Source organism: Phlebotomus papatasi, chromosome 2, assembly GCF_024763615.1.
Source record: "Phlebotomus papatasi isolate M1 chromosome 2, Ppap_2.1, whole genome shotgun sequence".
Lineage (NCBI taxonomy): Eukaryota > Metazoa > Arthropoda > Insecta > Diptera > Psychodidae > Phlebotomus > Phlebotomus papatasi.
In genome coordinates this window covers 65,775,330-65,790,282 of record NC_077223.1, presented here as the reverse complement: position 1 = coordinate 65,790,282, position 14,953 = coordinate 65,775,330, and the positions used below count along the sequence as shown (strand labels likewise).

Genomic DNA, 14,953 nt, shown 5'->3' with positions numbered 1-14,953 from the left:
ACATCTGCCTCTATGTTTCATGTTTCATGTAGGAGTGTGTCTTAGATGCAATCGATAAAAATTTAAATTAAGATTCGTTATTTGTCTTTATACGAGATTTTCCAATAACTTTTATTACAAAATATCCTACTTTTTTGATTTCCCGAATATTAAAATAATTTTAATTCTTCCCAGTATGCTTTGAAGATCAAAAATTTTCAATTTTCTAAATTAAATGAAAAAAACTTTCACAAAGTGTGGTTATGTGTGCATCAGCTGTCATGGAAAGTGGGTTGGCGGAGATGATTTCTCTTTGTGCCACTTTCGAGTAAACATCCCACTCCCAGTTTTTCGCAAAAATCTCCTGATTCCACGGCAATTGTGTGCTTTAGTGTTCCTGTATGATCTTCCTGATAAAGTGAGTGAGACGTCTGTGTAGAAAAAATGTCTCTGAGTCGTTTGTGGTCGATGCAGAGGAGCCTCAGAGTGGTGTCCGCAGTTGCGAAGCAGAATTCCATGGGATGCAGATGGATTCGCTCCAGTGCTTATGTCCAAGACAAATTGGCCACGAAAAATGTCCAGAAACACGATTGGAATCGAGCTGTGAGTGAAGCTGAAAAAATTGTGGGTTATCCTACGTCTTTTCTGAGCCTCCGGTGGCTCCTCAGCGATGAGATTGCCAATGTAGCCCTGCATCTACGGAAGCTCGTTGGCAGCAACCATCCCCTCCTGAAGACAGCCAAGTGAGTAGAGCTGGGTGAAAGTTGGTGCGTGCCATTTGCATAAATCACTCTCTATCGATGCAGGAATCTCCTCTACAATGGCAAGAACAACATGCAGGCTTGGGGACTCATTGTCCTGCTCGTGTCCAAAGCTGCTGGCCATGCAGAAAGCATCCCTGACATGGAGCAGGACAAGTCTGCTGGTGTTCTACATACCCAGCGTGGCTTGGCTGAGGTCACAGAGATGATCAGGATCTCCCATCTTGTGCATCAGGGGCTGGTCAATCTGCAGCCCCTGACTGTGCCCGGGAGTGATCTCTCTGCTACTCATGGGGACATGACATTCGGCAATAAGATTGCTCTCCTCAGTGGAGACTATCTGCTATCGAATTCCTGCACAGAGCTGGCAAGTTTGAGGTGAGCCTTGTCCATTTATTCCCGAAATGTTAAATAAACCGTTCGATTCTTCAATTTTATTGCACTGTGACAAACGGTTTCGCAAAACCGTTTGAAAAAAAAATGCCAAACAGATATTCCATTTCTTCATTAAAATTCTTTTATCACTTCTTTTATTACCTTTCGAGATTTAACGTGGCTCAAACAATTAATTTCTTTTACATAATTCTTACTAAATTATTAAATTGAAGGAAATTATTCAAGATTTCTTGTTCAGTTTTTTATAATAATTTTTTTTACAATTTACTTTTTGTAAATTATTTTCGTAAAGCCGCAATTCTAAAATGAAACTTTAAAATTTAAATTTGCTTTTTTAAATATATAGTAAATTTTTCTTATACTTCAAAACTGAAAGGTCACTGAAGGCCGAGAGATAATATCTTTTACCGTTTGGCCTCTAACCAGGTTATTGTACTAAAATATGACTCTTTGAAGGGTAAGGACAAGGACGAAGGAGTCAATCTGAAAATCGATGAATTTAATAAACCGGTGATAAGCCTAAATATCAGCTTATAAAGGAGTGATTCTTACATTGCAAATTCGGTTTGTGAGCAAACTTGAAGAGTTTTTTGTTTTAAATTTGGAACCAATGCTAATTGGTTCGATTTGCACAATAGTAATTTGAAAAACTTTAATATCGATTTTCTCGGAAATCATGAGAGATATAAGACTCCAACTTTACGTTCCTTTTAGAGTCGTCTTCATAGTCTTAAGATGTGCGAAATTTTACTCGAAAATGAAGAAAATTTGATTTTTGATAAGTGTGAATTGAGAATGAGAAATGCACGGAAAATGCAGTCCGTGAATAATTTTGCCGGTCACAAAAATCGGAAAAAGTTTCTACAGTTTCGCGGTCCGTGAAAACACGGCACATATCGTCGGTTTCGAAGAAGACTATTGTAAGTCTACTTACAGTAGTATAAAAAGATGGTATCATTGGATGCAGAAACCTTAGATCTATATCCCCACAAAATTTTATGTTGATTAATTTCTTCCTGCAAAAGTAAACAAAAACTAAAAATAGTTCGGAGCATTTTTCGAACCTATTCCAAACAATATTATTGTAAAATCAGTAACAATTGTATTCATCGGAAAATATTTAATCATTAATTATAGTAAAATAGTTTACAATACTCTAATCTGTAAAAAAAATCAATTGAGAAATTTTAGGTATTGTAACTCGTTTTATAATAGGAAAAATCAGACCCCCAATTCTGATGTCCGTCACGAAATTTATCCAGATTTTCGGGATGGTGGCTGTGTGTGTGAAGCCGCTACAGCTCATATTTTGTGCAGTTTTGAGCAAAATATTCACAATAAACCACAGAAACACCTATTATGAGATGAAAATTGTTGTGACTTGATTTATTAAAACAGGAAATGCACGAAAAATTAGAGGAAAATCCGTGAAATTCAACGCTTTGCTCAATGAGGCTGTCATTTCTCAATCATGCTATTGCTCTCCCTCGCACTCTCTCATTCACTCTTTAACCCTTTAACGACGAGACAGTTTTCGCGGACCGAAAATCAGCAATAAAAATTAAACCGATGAACAAAACCAATAAAAGGTCTTACATCTAACCTTAGAAAATCCAAAAGAGTCTGACATCGGTGTATTTTTTTCCTCTATGACCGATAAGAGCAAAAGTAGCCTAAAAATTTAAGTAATTTTTCTGACAATACTAATGAATGATAATTTTAAATCTAATGAAAAGAATTATTTTTGAGTATTGTAGTATCTTTTCCCAAAACGGTTTTGTTTAAAAAAAAATTATAAGTATAAAAAATATTTAAAATTAATTTTCATTATGAAAATTTTAAAATTCGTCATTTTTTAGCTTAAAAATTTACTATACAGCAAATAGCTGGAGACTTGCAAAAAATATCCTAGATTCCTTCAACCTTTTACTGTGCAATTACGTACAAACATAAGGGAAAAGGGACAGATAATCCTAACCGGCTTATGTAGGTGAGATTCTTAACGTGAGCTAACTCGGAGTGCATGCAAATTCGATTTAGAGCTGAAGTTGGGAGACGCCATTCAGTTATCTTGAATAAAATTCGTGAAATTATACAAATTTTGTATTTAAACCAAAATATCAAGGATTTGGATGAACTGACAGAAAAGTGTTATATGGGTGAAATGTAGACCAGAATGTTCTCTATAATTTTTCCATAGAACATGATCTCATCGATTACTCAGAAGCCAAGATAATCGAGGTTTTTTGTTTCTTAACTCGTTTTTTCATCCAGAGTGCCCCAAGTAGTCATTTGTTGAACTTCAACTATATCAAAGAATTGTTGCATTCTGTGGGACTTTCCATTTAAAACCCTATTTTAAGTGTCTTGGTGGAGTAGAGGCAGTCAAATTGGCATCTGAGTGATTTCAAAGCGTTATTATGGGAAAAATCAATTTTTTCACACTTAAACGGCAAAATCGGAGTGATAGCGTAGTCTGAGCGGAAAATGATGTATGGACGAAATGTAGAGACAAATGTCCTCTACAATTATGTCGAAGTAATCATCAAAATCGGTTCAGCGACAGTCGAGATAATTGAGGTTATGTGATATTGAAATTCGTTTTTTGACTGTGGCGCCCCTGGTGTTGGTCCCATGAAGTTCAAATGTTCTAGAAAGTTGTAGTATTTGGTGAGATCTTTCGTTTAAGCCCTCATTCATCAAAATCGGTCACATAGAACCGGAGATATGATTTTTTAAATTTTGTGAACTTTGACCCCTCATATCTCCGGTTCTATTGAAACCACGGCGCACATACGCACCATTTTGGAAACGCCCTAGACTGGACTACAACATACTAAAATTTCATTAACTTGCACAATGCCGTTTTTGAGAAAAGTGACTTTGAATTTCGATGAATTTTGACGCTATCACAGCGCCACCTGTAGTGACTTTTTGAACTTCCATCTGAAAGTGCTCATCGAGACGAAACCAAAAAGGTAAAATTTATGTCGATATGTTAATTAGAACCGGAGATAGAGGCCGGTCAATGTTCGAACTTTGACCCCTTATAGCTCGGGTCAGGGGTTATGGATCGACTTAAGGTTTTTTTTGTTTGATAGGTATAATTAACGGCTACAACATACTAAAATTTCGGCCCGATTGCATAAGGAATTTTTGAGTTATTTAACTTTTAAGATTTAAAAATTTTCTTTTTAATAATAGCGCCCCTAGCGGTGGTTTTATGAACTTGAGATGTTAGAAGAGGAAGTGGCATTTTACGAGAGCTTTCCAAAAAGCCCTCATTTTTTAAATTCTGACAATTAGAACCGCAGTTATGTCCATTTTAAGAAAATTTTTTTGGACCCTTATAGCTCGGGTCAGGGGGGTCGGGGGACCTTAAATTTGGTATTGATGGAAAGCTCTAAGGCCCAGCTATAACATACTAAAATTTGAGCCCGCTCGATGCCATAGGGCCGGAGCTATTGAGAAAACAAAAAAAGGGGGGTCTTCAAAATGGCGGAAGGAGGGGTTGGGGGTGGGGGTCAATGCACCATGTTGCAATTTTCATACGATATTTAACCTTTGCCGAAAACCGCAAGTCGATATCTTTTTTAGTTTAGGAGCTATTAAGCTCCAAAGAGCGGCCGGACGGCCGGCCGGCCGGCCGGGAACGTAACTCAGCCCCCCATATATTCGTGATCAGGAAGTGGCGAAACACATTTTGGCCAAGTTTGAGCGCGATCGGAGGACATGAAATTTTGTTAGGATTATAGTAGGTGAGATTGTTAAGAATCTCACCTAAAATAACTAGGTAGTCAGGAAAAATTATTTTCTTTATGGGACACCGGTGTTCCAATTGTCCTTAAAGGGTTAATTGCGGGATATTTTCAAAATCATTTCCGTTAGATACCCAGCTTCATCAAATCACTCAAATTTTATTTTCTTTGTTACAAGCATGGTCTAAGGCAAGAAAATCATTTTTTTTTTAAATGATTTTCCATATAAATTCATTAATGCCTTTGGTGTTTATTAAAAAATCTCGTTATTATTGTAATACCTAAAGATTTTTTTTCTAAAACACAATGCAATAAAATGAAATCTATTCTCGTGGAATGGAAGTGGATGAGTATTTTTGTGGTCCTTTTTGCGTTTCTTGAACATGTCCCAAAGACATTTATGAAGGAATATCACGTCAAATTTCTGAGATATCTTTAGGTAAAAATTCTCAAGAAATGAATAGATTTGTTTGTTTAAACTCGTATTTATCTCAATAATTGTACATTACAGTCAATTCAGATGTTGGTATCCAGAAACCGAAAATGATTTTTGAAGGAGAATTCAAGGAAAAATTCCCTAGAACAAACTAATTTCCTATTATTTAATTTTTCCTGTAATTTTCTCGATTTTTCTCATAAATCCTTGAATATTCTTCAAACTTATAAACAAGGCTGTAGGGGTCAACTTGTGTCCTTCGGGAAAATATTTACTTGAAGAAAGAGCTGGGGTAACTGAACATCATAGGATGGGAAGGAAGGGGTAATGTTAACATCATCGTAAAACATGAACAAAATAATCTATTAAAACATGAATATTTGTTTTTGGATTATAAAACTTTTCTTCCCAGAGTTTTCGGTGCCCTGCGTAGCGCGCTTTCTTCATTGGTCGAAAATGTCAGGTTTCTGGGGCTTTGTCTTTCTTGGGGCTAAAGAGATGTCTTCATTGGGTACATGGATCCTTAATCACACACTTCACGAACAATTTTACAGCAATATTTTACTTTTTACAAATAAGTTGCTACATGAGTTAAGCAAAACTTAGTTAGTAGCAAAGAAAGATTTTTTTATTTTATTTTGTTTAACTTGTGTATAGTAACCTTATTTGTAAAAAGTAAAATATCGCTGCAAAATTGTTCGTGAAGTGTGTGATTCAGAACCCGTGTACCCAATGAAGACTTCCCTTTGGTCCCCAAGGGCCAAAAATTTTCGACCCGTAAAGAAGGTCCGCAGGGAACTGAAAGCTCTGAGAAGAAATGTTTTTTTTTTATTATTCTGGGCTGAAATTTCCCATCCAATGACCACCAAATTATTATTGTTAATAATATTGTTGTTACATCGATTCCCTACCCTTAAGTTTTACGTGTTTATGATCTTCAGAGAACCTACCTCTTTTTCGAGAATATTTTCATGAAAAAGACTAGTAGTCTTGCGCAATCCTTTTCGGGGATTCGAAGGATATTCAAGGATTTATGAAGATAATGAAGAAAATTATAGAAAAAATTAAAATGAAAAATCAATTAGTTTAAAAATGTAGTTCTATGAAAATCTTCTTTTAATTTTCTTTCACAAATCTTTTCTGGACAACACCATTCTACTAACCGTTATTGAGATAACATGCATTTAATCAAATAATTTTTCCCATATCTTGAGAATTTTCACATTAAGATATCTCAGAATGTTGACATGATGGACCATAATTATCTTTGTGAGATATATTCGGGAGACACCAAGATACCCCAAAGTATTAATCGGTAATTATTTCAATTTTTCATTGTGGACATTAAATTTATGTAATTATATATTACATGAATTTAATAGAAACTATTTTAGCAAATATTTTTTGAGCACTAAACCGTGATATTGTCACCTAAAATGCATCTATTTTTCCATCTAACGACCTCCAGGAGCTCGCGAAATAAAATTCGCGGGATATTCAAAATAACAGCCATTATTCCGATTTTTATGAACTACTACATATGCCTTCCCGCTTAAGAGCGCCAAACTCTTTATCTGTGTCCACTCATATAGAGTGACAACTCTGTGTATGATGTATATTTCTATTTCGCAAAATCGGGAAAATTTTTGCGGGATAGCAACGTGACGGCATCAGAATTGCATCACTACATCACTAGCCTATGAATCTGAGACCGATTGAAGACCGTCGACCAAATTGCTGATTGTAATAGGTGTAATTATGTAAGAATCATACCTAATGTTACTGATCTCTCTTTGTGTTCTTTCGAGCTATAATATTTGGTGTCTCTTGGAAATGAGTCGAGGACTAAAAAATAGCACATTTTCATTAAATTGTTTTTTAATATCAATAATATCTCAGTAAAATTATCGGTCCTTGGGTAGATTTATGTATGGGGGGTTTCTCTAAGGTTCCAATTCTATCTCTAACCATTTGGTCGATTTGGCAACTAGAGTTGAGCCGGAAGAACAGATGGACAAATGGACAAACCGACTTCAATAGAGAACAGTCCTGTTTAGACTTATGGCCTCTACACATTGGGAGCAATTTTTGTCAAAAATTGCTTTTTGAAGGAAATTCCCTGCAGCGTTGTAGGGGGAAACGTCAAATTTCTGTCAAAAACGCAATTTTTGACGAAAATTGCTCCCAATGTGTAGACACCTTTATCAGAAACTCCAAGACCTTTCCAACGAGCACAAATATGATAACATTCGATTGAGAAATGCGCTATCTACAGCATTTTGACCTTTGACCTTGAAAAATCTTTATTAGGAATGATTCAATGGTATTTTCGTATATGAATAAAATGTCCGTCTAGGTAACCTCTAAAACAGATCCAAAAATAAAAAAAAAAACTCATGACGCTTTTAGAGCAATCCCAAAATTCATGGTTTTGGAGGGAAAGAGGAGCGTTATGCGCCAAAAATCTGACTGAGTGTAAAGTCGCGAATCATGCTTTTCAATTACATATTAGTTTCAGCTGTTGGACCAAAGAGATATTTTTTGTGTTTTATAAAATTAATAATTTTACATTCTGAGGCAAATAAATATTTCACTTTAATAAGGGGCACGGAATTCTTATATTGTGAAATGATCTTGAATGAGGATTCAGATTAAATTTATTGAAATATTTCTTTCTTTCGAAATATGTATATATTTTACTGAAATATGAAATAGAAATCGAAATAAAATGTATAATACATTTTCATTGACTTTTCAAGACAAATATTTAGTTTTTGTGATTTTTGCCGAGATTCATAAATTTTGCTTCAGAAATGTGCAATTTCTCTCTTCACAAAACCATAAAACGGCCACTCTTGTAAACTTATCTGAAATTGTTTCCTCTTGAAAATCCAACCAAAGTCAACAAAATATATTTTATGGCTATATACTTTTCCCATATAAAATAATTTAATCGCGTGAGAACTTAAAACACCCATTAAAACACTCAATAAAACATTATAATGTCCAGCAATTTGTGATTAATGGAAATTTAATTCAATTGTCTTTGCGGTAAAAATACTCAGGAATCAGGAAGTTATTGAACTCATCTCGTCGGCTGTGCGTGATCTGGCCGAATCGGAGTTTATTGGTGAGAGGGATCAGCAGAATAAGCCATTGCCGTCGAAGCCGAAGGAGCTGCGCAGCAGCACTGGAGATGCCACGGATGACTTCAATTTCAGCGATGTGGCTATTCCACTGCAGACGGATGAGGCTATTGGAGATCCGGAGCGTGAGTGGGTGGTCAGGCATATTCTGAGTGCTGGGAGTCTCCTGGGTAAGAGTTGCCAGGGTGCACTGAAGCTCGCCGGTCAGCCGGAAGGGCTCCAGCATCAAGGCTATCTCTTCGGGAAGCATCTGGCACTCGCCTGGCAAGCCTGCCTTGATCTCGAACCTTTTCAAACCTCGACTTTGCCTCTAGGTAAGTGATTTCTTTCCTTTAAAATTTATTTATTTGACAAGGAATTTACTGGACAAATAGTTGAAAATATCCGTTTGATCGGCGCGATTCTTTACTTCCAAAAATCAAATTACAGTCGAATTTGCACGCATTCCGGGTTGGACTTATCACTAAAAAAAAGTATAAATCCGTGAAAAGTAAATCATTTATGGGTACTATACCGACTTGGAGTCGAATGAGTCGGATTGGAAATTTCAAGATCTTTCAAAAAAATCCAAATTTAATCAAATCGGTTGAAAAATAGGCCTTCCAAAGTGGTTAAACTTTGATCTTCGAAAATTCGATATCGAAATGGGTGTCGATCATAGGTGTTCAAGAACGAAATATTCACCTTGACTACGTCTAAAACATATTCGAAAATGAAAGAAATCATAGGAGCCGTTTTCTAAATAAACCAAAAAACATAGTTTTGTGGGAAGGAGGGGGCGGGGGCAAAGAAGGAAAGACTGTCCGTGATAATGTTGACTTATGCGGAGTTCCTCGAAGACCGGAAGTCGATAACTCTTACCGTTTGGCCTCCAGGCGTTTCACAAGTTGAAAAAAGGTGAATTATATAACTGCTCTTTCTTTTCGAGCAGTAAAAAGACATTTTTACATGAAATAAAACATGATAAAAGTTCACTTCCTCTGCCAACACCAGCTCGTTGTAAAGATTACATTGTAATACAAAGGTCTCGATACGATTAATAATAATAATAGTAGCACATATTGCTACAATAACATGATTACTTTGTAACAAATATCCCGATACGATTAACCCATTCCTTACCATGGTATTATACATCAAACACAAATTGAGTGATATTAGATGATTTATTCTTGGGCAATTTTTATCCGAATTGCTGTCGGGAATAGATTTTTAGTAACTTTAGTTATTCAATTACTTGGGAAAAATAGTCCGACAAAGATGAAAATACATTTTGTTATTGTTTTCTTGATTCGCGGAAGGTCTCTCTCTCTCTGCTATTTTTTTAAATATAATAATATATAATATTTATATATAATATTCTTAAATATAAATATAATAATTTTTATTATAATAAAAATAACTTAGAATATTGCAGATATGAAATGTGTTGACTCTATTGGAGTCGTACTGTATTTTTTTTCTCAAAAAGTAAAGTTATCAAAGTCTAAAACATTTTTAAAAATAGCGTATATGTACTAAAAATGTGAAAAACTTTTGTTTTTAACCAAAAAATTTTTTTGAACTGTTTTTTTTTAAATACCAAATCCAAATGTTTCGATATTTTTCCTTTTGGTAAATACTATTGTGGTGCTATACTCCCTGAAAAGAAGTCTTTCCATTTTTGAGTTTAACTACTCAATTTTTTTTTTGGGAAATTACAAAAAAAATATATTTAAGTAGTTCAACAAAAAAGTGGACGCTCTTTCTTTGAGGGAATGTAGTATTTAATGTTACTAATATACTTTTTACTTTAAAAAAAATCAAAAGTATGTCGTTTTATGGTGTCTATACACTAGAATCAATTTTCATAAACAAATTCCTTTTTTTTATTTTGACGTTGCTGCCTACAATGATAGGGGAAAGTTTATAGTCGCCTTTAAAGAGAATAAAATTACATTTCAGATTTAAAAAAAAAAATAGAAAAAAAATATCTTAGCCTCTTCCCGAAATAGAGCACTTTAAAATTTTTGTCAAGAATCACAAGTGAGATATAAAGCGCGTCACGCCATCTTTGACTGTGTTATCACACTTGCACATTAAAATTTTAATATGATTCACATTAATTGTCACTGGTGAGAGTCCAAATGTGTAATTTGTGTGTTTGAATCATTTTATATTCAAAATTTGATCTATTTGTTGATAAAAAGGTAGATTTGGCCCGCAAAATTTGATATAAATTGATTTATAGCATTAATGCGGAAAATTAATGCGATTTTCTCTTTAATTTTTTAATGTGAAAAATATTTATGCTTTAGGTAAATTTAAACTTATTTTTGCAGGCCAAGTCCACTTCTTTATCAATAAATAGAAAAACCCCAAATATTAAGTGACTCAAAGACACAAATAACATATTTGGACGCTCACAAGCGACAATTAATGTGAATCACATTAATTGTTAAAATTGGTAAAATTTTAATGTGCAAGTGTAATAACACCGTGAGACTGTGTATCTCGGGCTAAGAAATTTTCCGATGCAAAAGAAAAAATACGTATATATTTATTAAACTTATGCAATTTAAGAAAAAGTATGAAAATACCCTGGATTACCTAAACTTGAAAAGAAAAGTCAAAATGTGTGAAATAATGAGGGTTTTCTCTAGTTGGCTGGGTGCTCGTTTTTCGTTTGAACCTCAATTTCGAGGATAAAAAATAATCTGAGCAAAAAGTTGTATATGAACAAAAATATAGCTAATAAAATTCTCTATCAAACCTATTAAACAGATTGTTAAGGACAGTTTTAGTTTTCGAGATATTCTTGATTAAAGTTGCAAAAAATTTCGATTTTTCCGTGTTTTCTGACATTTATGAGACTACAGCGCCTCTGGTGTCAGTTGAACGAACTTCATCTGTTCAGAGGATTTATCGGGCATGTAAAGGAGAACAAATTATTCCTTAGTGAGAAATAAATCAGTTTAGCAGAATCGGAGATATAGGCACACAAGTATCAAAAAACGGAAAAAACGATTTTTCCTAAATACCAGACGCAAAATGCAAATGAAATCAAAATGATAAGTATTTTCGTAAATCATTTGACCCTAGCAATAGAAAAAATAGCATGAGAACCCAGGGACAAAATCATCGTTGCACAGTGTAATAATATCCAGCTGCTCCGGCTTATTTATTTGAAATTCGTTTCATTGTCATTCGCTGGCATATCAGTTGCTCTCATGAATTTTATCCTTAAATTGAAATGTCTTATTTTGACCCCTTTCCTTTAGAATTTTCGTTAGGGAATATCGTGTGTCATCTTTACGGATGTCCTTATGACCTTTAAAGGTTAAATATCAAACATTATCTTCATGGAATATTCGTTAATCGATTTGCTTAAGATTTTAAGTTGGAATTGGCGAGAATTGGCTTATTTTTTCGGTTTTGAGATAATTTTTTAAACTGATTTAAAAAGGATTAAATTTAATTTTTGCTTAAAAAATCCCAGGTGATTGTTTTTCTGGTTTTTTCTTAAAACTTTCTAAACCTTCAAAATCCAAATTACTCGATTCCTTATTTTGTTTTTAAACCTTTTTCGTAGAAACAACATTCAGCTTGGTATCAGCACCTGTTCTCTTCCATTTGGACTATGATCCAAGTTTGTATGAAGAGATCCTCAAGGGGCGAGAAAATGTTGAGGTCATTGACTATGCCAAAGTCCATGCAGCAGTCATCAAGGGTCCTGGATTGGACAAAACGCGAGATCTGCAACGGAAGCACAGTTTAGCTGCTCTCAAGGTTCTCGATGAGTTGCCCTCGTCGGATGCCCGGACAGCTCTGCAGAACATTATTTTGGCGATGCAGGACTTGTAGCATTGGGTGATGCTTCCCTGGAGTCACTTTCCGTCCAGATTGTGAGAGAACTTTAAGTTCTTTCCAATTTTCTAACTAGTTAATTCAACGGTGAATGGTGCTCTTTTCCTCTTTACTGTTTTTTTTTTTGTAGAATAAATTTTTAGTAGCTGTTTTTTTTTGTAATTGTTTATCTCAGTTAATTTATAAAGATAGAATCAAGAGCCAGTTAAAGGAATAATCGAAAAAAAAAGAATAAAAACGCCTTTGTATAGAAATTGTTAAGTAATAACTTGTTTCCTGGTTACAAATTTTTAGGAAGTCTTTTTTATTAAAGGTTTTATATACAAAAAAGATTGTTTTGATGATTTTTTTATCCATTGGTGAGGTCTTCACTGCTCGAGGAACTGCTAATTGTGGTTGAAAGGGGGATTGTCTGAGTCTCAGAACAGTGCCTGGATTGAATATGTCGCTGAAGATCTCGTCTCCGGACTAGAACTTTATCACAGATATGGCATTTGTACACTGAATTTGCCTGAGAATGGAGTCTCACGTGCTTATTGAGATTGCTGGGATCTCCAAAGGGTCTCAGGCAGAATTTGCATTTGAGTGGCTTGAAGCCCGTGTGTGTCCGGATGTGGATTTTGAGGCCGTATTTCCGGGAATAGAGTTTGCCGCAGTAGACACAAACATGTCCAGCTTTTGAGGAGCCCATATTGCTGACAATTGTCTCAAGATGGGCAGCTGCAGCAGCCGCTGAAGGTGGCGGAGAGGATGACTCGAGACGTGGGGACGATGTCACTGGTCGGAAGGCTGAAAATCTGCCTCCGGAGGGGTCAGAAGGCGCGGCTAGAGGTGTTTTGGGTGGCGGAGAAGGTGGAGATGGTCGAAAACTCGACGAGAGGATGAAGTTCAGACGATTCCAGAGGACATCCACAGGGTGTTTCTCACAGAAAGTGGCCAGGTGAATCTTCAGCGGATTAGGATCCTCAAAGACACGCTCGCAAATGTGGCAGGTGTAGCGATTCTGGCCTGATTGCAGGAACATTTCAAGATCAGTCCCAAAAATATTTGCAATTTCTTACCCTAATTCCCTTACCTTGAATGTTCCCTGGTGACAAGAAAGGGATCTGCATGAATGCCAGAATTTCTTCTGAAAACCACAGTTGAAGATCCTCTCCTTCACTGATATTCCTGGTGCAGCGGATATTCACAGAACTTCCCCCATTCGTCAGCTCCAAACATACATTTCCACTGTGAACATCCCTTGATAGCTGCAGCAGCCGAATCCATCCTCCCGTGCTTCCCAGAGACTTCTCCGTCGGCTGAAGGTGCCCTTTCATGGTGATAACTTCAAAACCACAACTCCTGCCATCCACTGGTGCCTGGATGATACTGTAGGGCTTCGACTGTGTATTCCTAGGCAGAAAATTTCCAGCTGATGGTCTAACCCGGGCAGCGAAGGTGGATATCCTGAAACACTTGTCCTCACAGGGATTCACAGTCTTAACAATGTGATGAGGAATAATTGGGAACATTTTGGTCAGACTATCAAATCACTTCTGAACTCCTTGCAGGACCACTCCACGCATTTTATATCAAACATCATCCCCGCTCCTGTTAGCCCTGATTTTTTTCATCCCTCCGGGAGATCGGAACAAGTGTTGAAAATCTCACGGAATTCCCCGTGAATGCAGCAAGTGGTTTTTACGGTGACCCGCAAATGGAAACAGCATCCCTCTCGGATTTTTTCTCTCTCTCCTGGCTTTCATAATAGTCATTTAATTGCGAAACCACACAGACAAGCCCTCCGCGAAGGGTAAGTCGATCCCGGAGATCAGACTCGAAAGTGCACTCTCTTTCAGTTCATGAGGACACTGCGTCATGTGCAGAGGATCTCACGATTCGTGCACCAGAGAGGGTTGCTTGTCCGAGAAGTTGATGCTCGTGGCGGATTCACCGGCTGTAACCATCGCCAAAGAGGGTGACGCAGTTAGTCGAGGTAAGTGAAGAAATCAGAGGGGCTGATTAGTAATTTATTTACTGAGTTAGAGGGCAATACAATCTCTTGATTTTCAGATAACAGATATAAGGGCACTCCCTATCAGTAGGGCATCTAGTTTTAGCTTAATGTTTGCAGCAAAATTAACTCTGTTGCTCGAAATTAATAAGTAGGCAGTAATAACCCTCATTCGAGACTACATCTACTTCTACTTTTTTTTTAGCATGAAAAAAAACAGCATTTCAAAGCTTGTCCTCCCAAATTAAACTTGTGCCTAGAGTTAGGGTAGGGGGAGGTGGGGCTACTTTGAGCTGTGGGGCTAGATTGTTATACAATTTTTTCGCATACTTCTAATGGAAACTGGGTTTTAACATGATGTAATTTAGATAGACAAAATAATTGTGGATCTAAATAAAATAATTGTAAAGACCAGCTTCATTTGGAAATAAACGAAAAAGTCGTATAACAATCTAGCCCCACAGCTCAAAGTAGCCCCACCTCCCCCTAAGGGCCTTGCCAGACATGAGGATTAACCGAGAGACGGCTTAGCGTTATTATATTACAAATAAAGGTTAAAGTGCTTTTACATAATTTTCGACTAAGTCGTCTTTCGGCTTAACCCTTTAAGGACGATTGGGTCACCCGTGTCCCAT

General features: G+C 36.2%; 2 protein-coding genes across 2 annotated transcripts; one reads left to right on the top strand and one right to left on the bottom strand.

Annotated features, from left to right (window-relative positions):
* Window positions 1-228: 228 nt before the first annotated feature.
* LOC129803893 (all trans-polyprenyl-diphosphate synthase PDSS2) lies at window positions 229-12,652 on the top strand. Its single transcript, XM_055850768.1, has 4 exons — window positions 229-722; window positions 786-1,118; window positions 8,396-8,790; window positions 12,048-12,652. The coding sequence occupies exons 1-4, from the start codon at window positions 424-426 to the stop codon at window positions 12,317-12,319; spliced, it is 1,299 nt and encodes a 432-aa protein (XP_055706743.1). The 5' UTR covers window positions 229-423; the 3' UTR covers window positions 12,320-12,652.
* Window positions 12,653-12,671: 19 nt separating this feature from the next.
* LOC129803898 (zinc finger protein 77) lies at window positions 12,672-14,324 on the bottom strand. Its single transcript, XM_055850774.1, has 2 exons — window positions 13,398-14,324; window positions 12,672-13,330 (listed from the first exon to the last, which is right to left on the bottom strand). The coding sequence occupies exons 1-2, from the start codon at window positions 13,834-13,836 to the stop codon at window positions 12,672-12,674; spliced, it is 1,098 nt and encodes a 365-aa protein (XP_055706749.1). The 5' UTR covers window positions 13,837-14,324.
* Window positions 14,325-14,953: the final 629 nt, after the last annotated feature.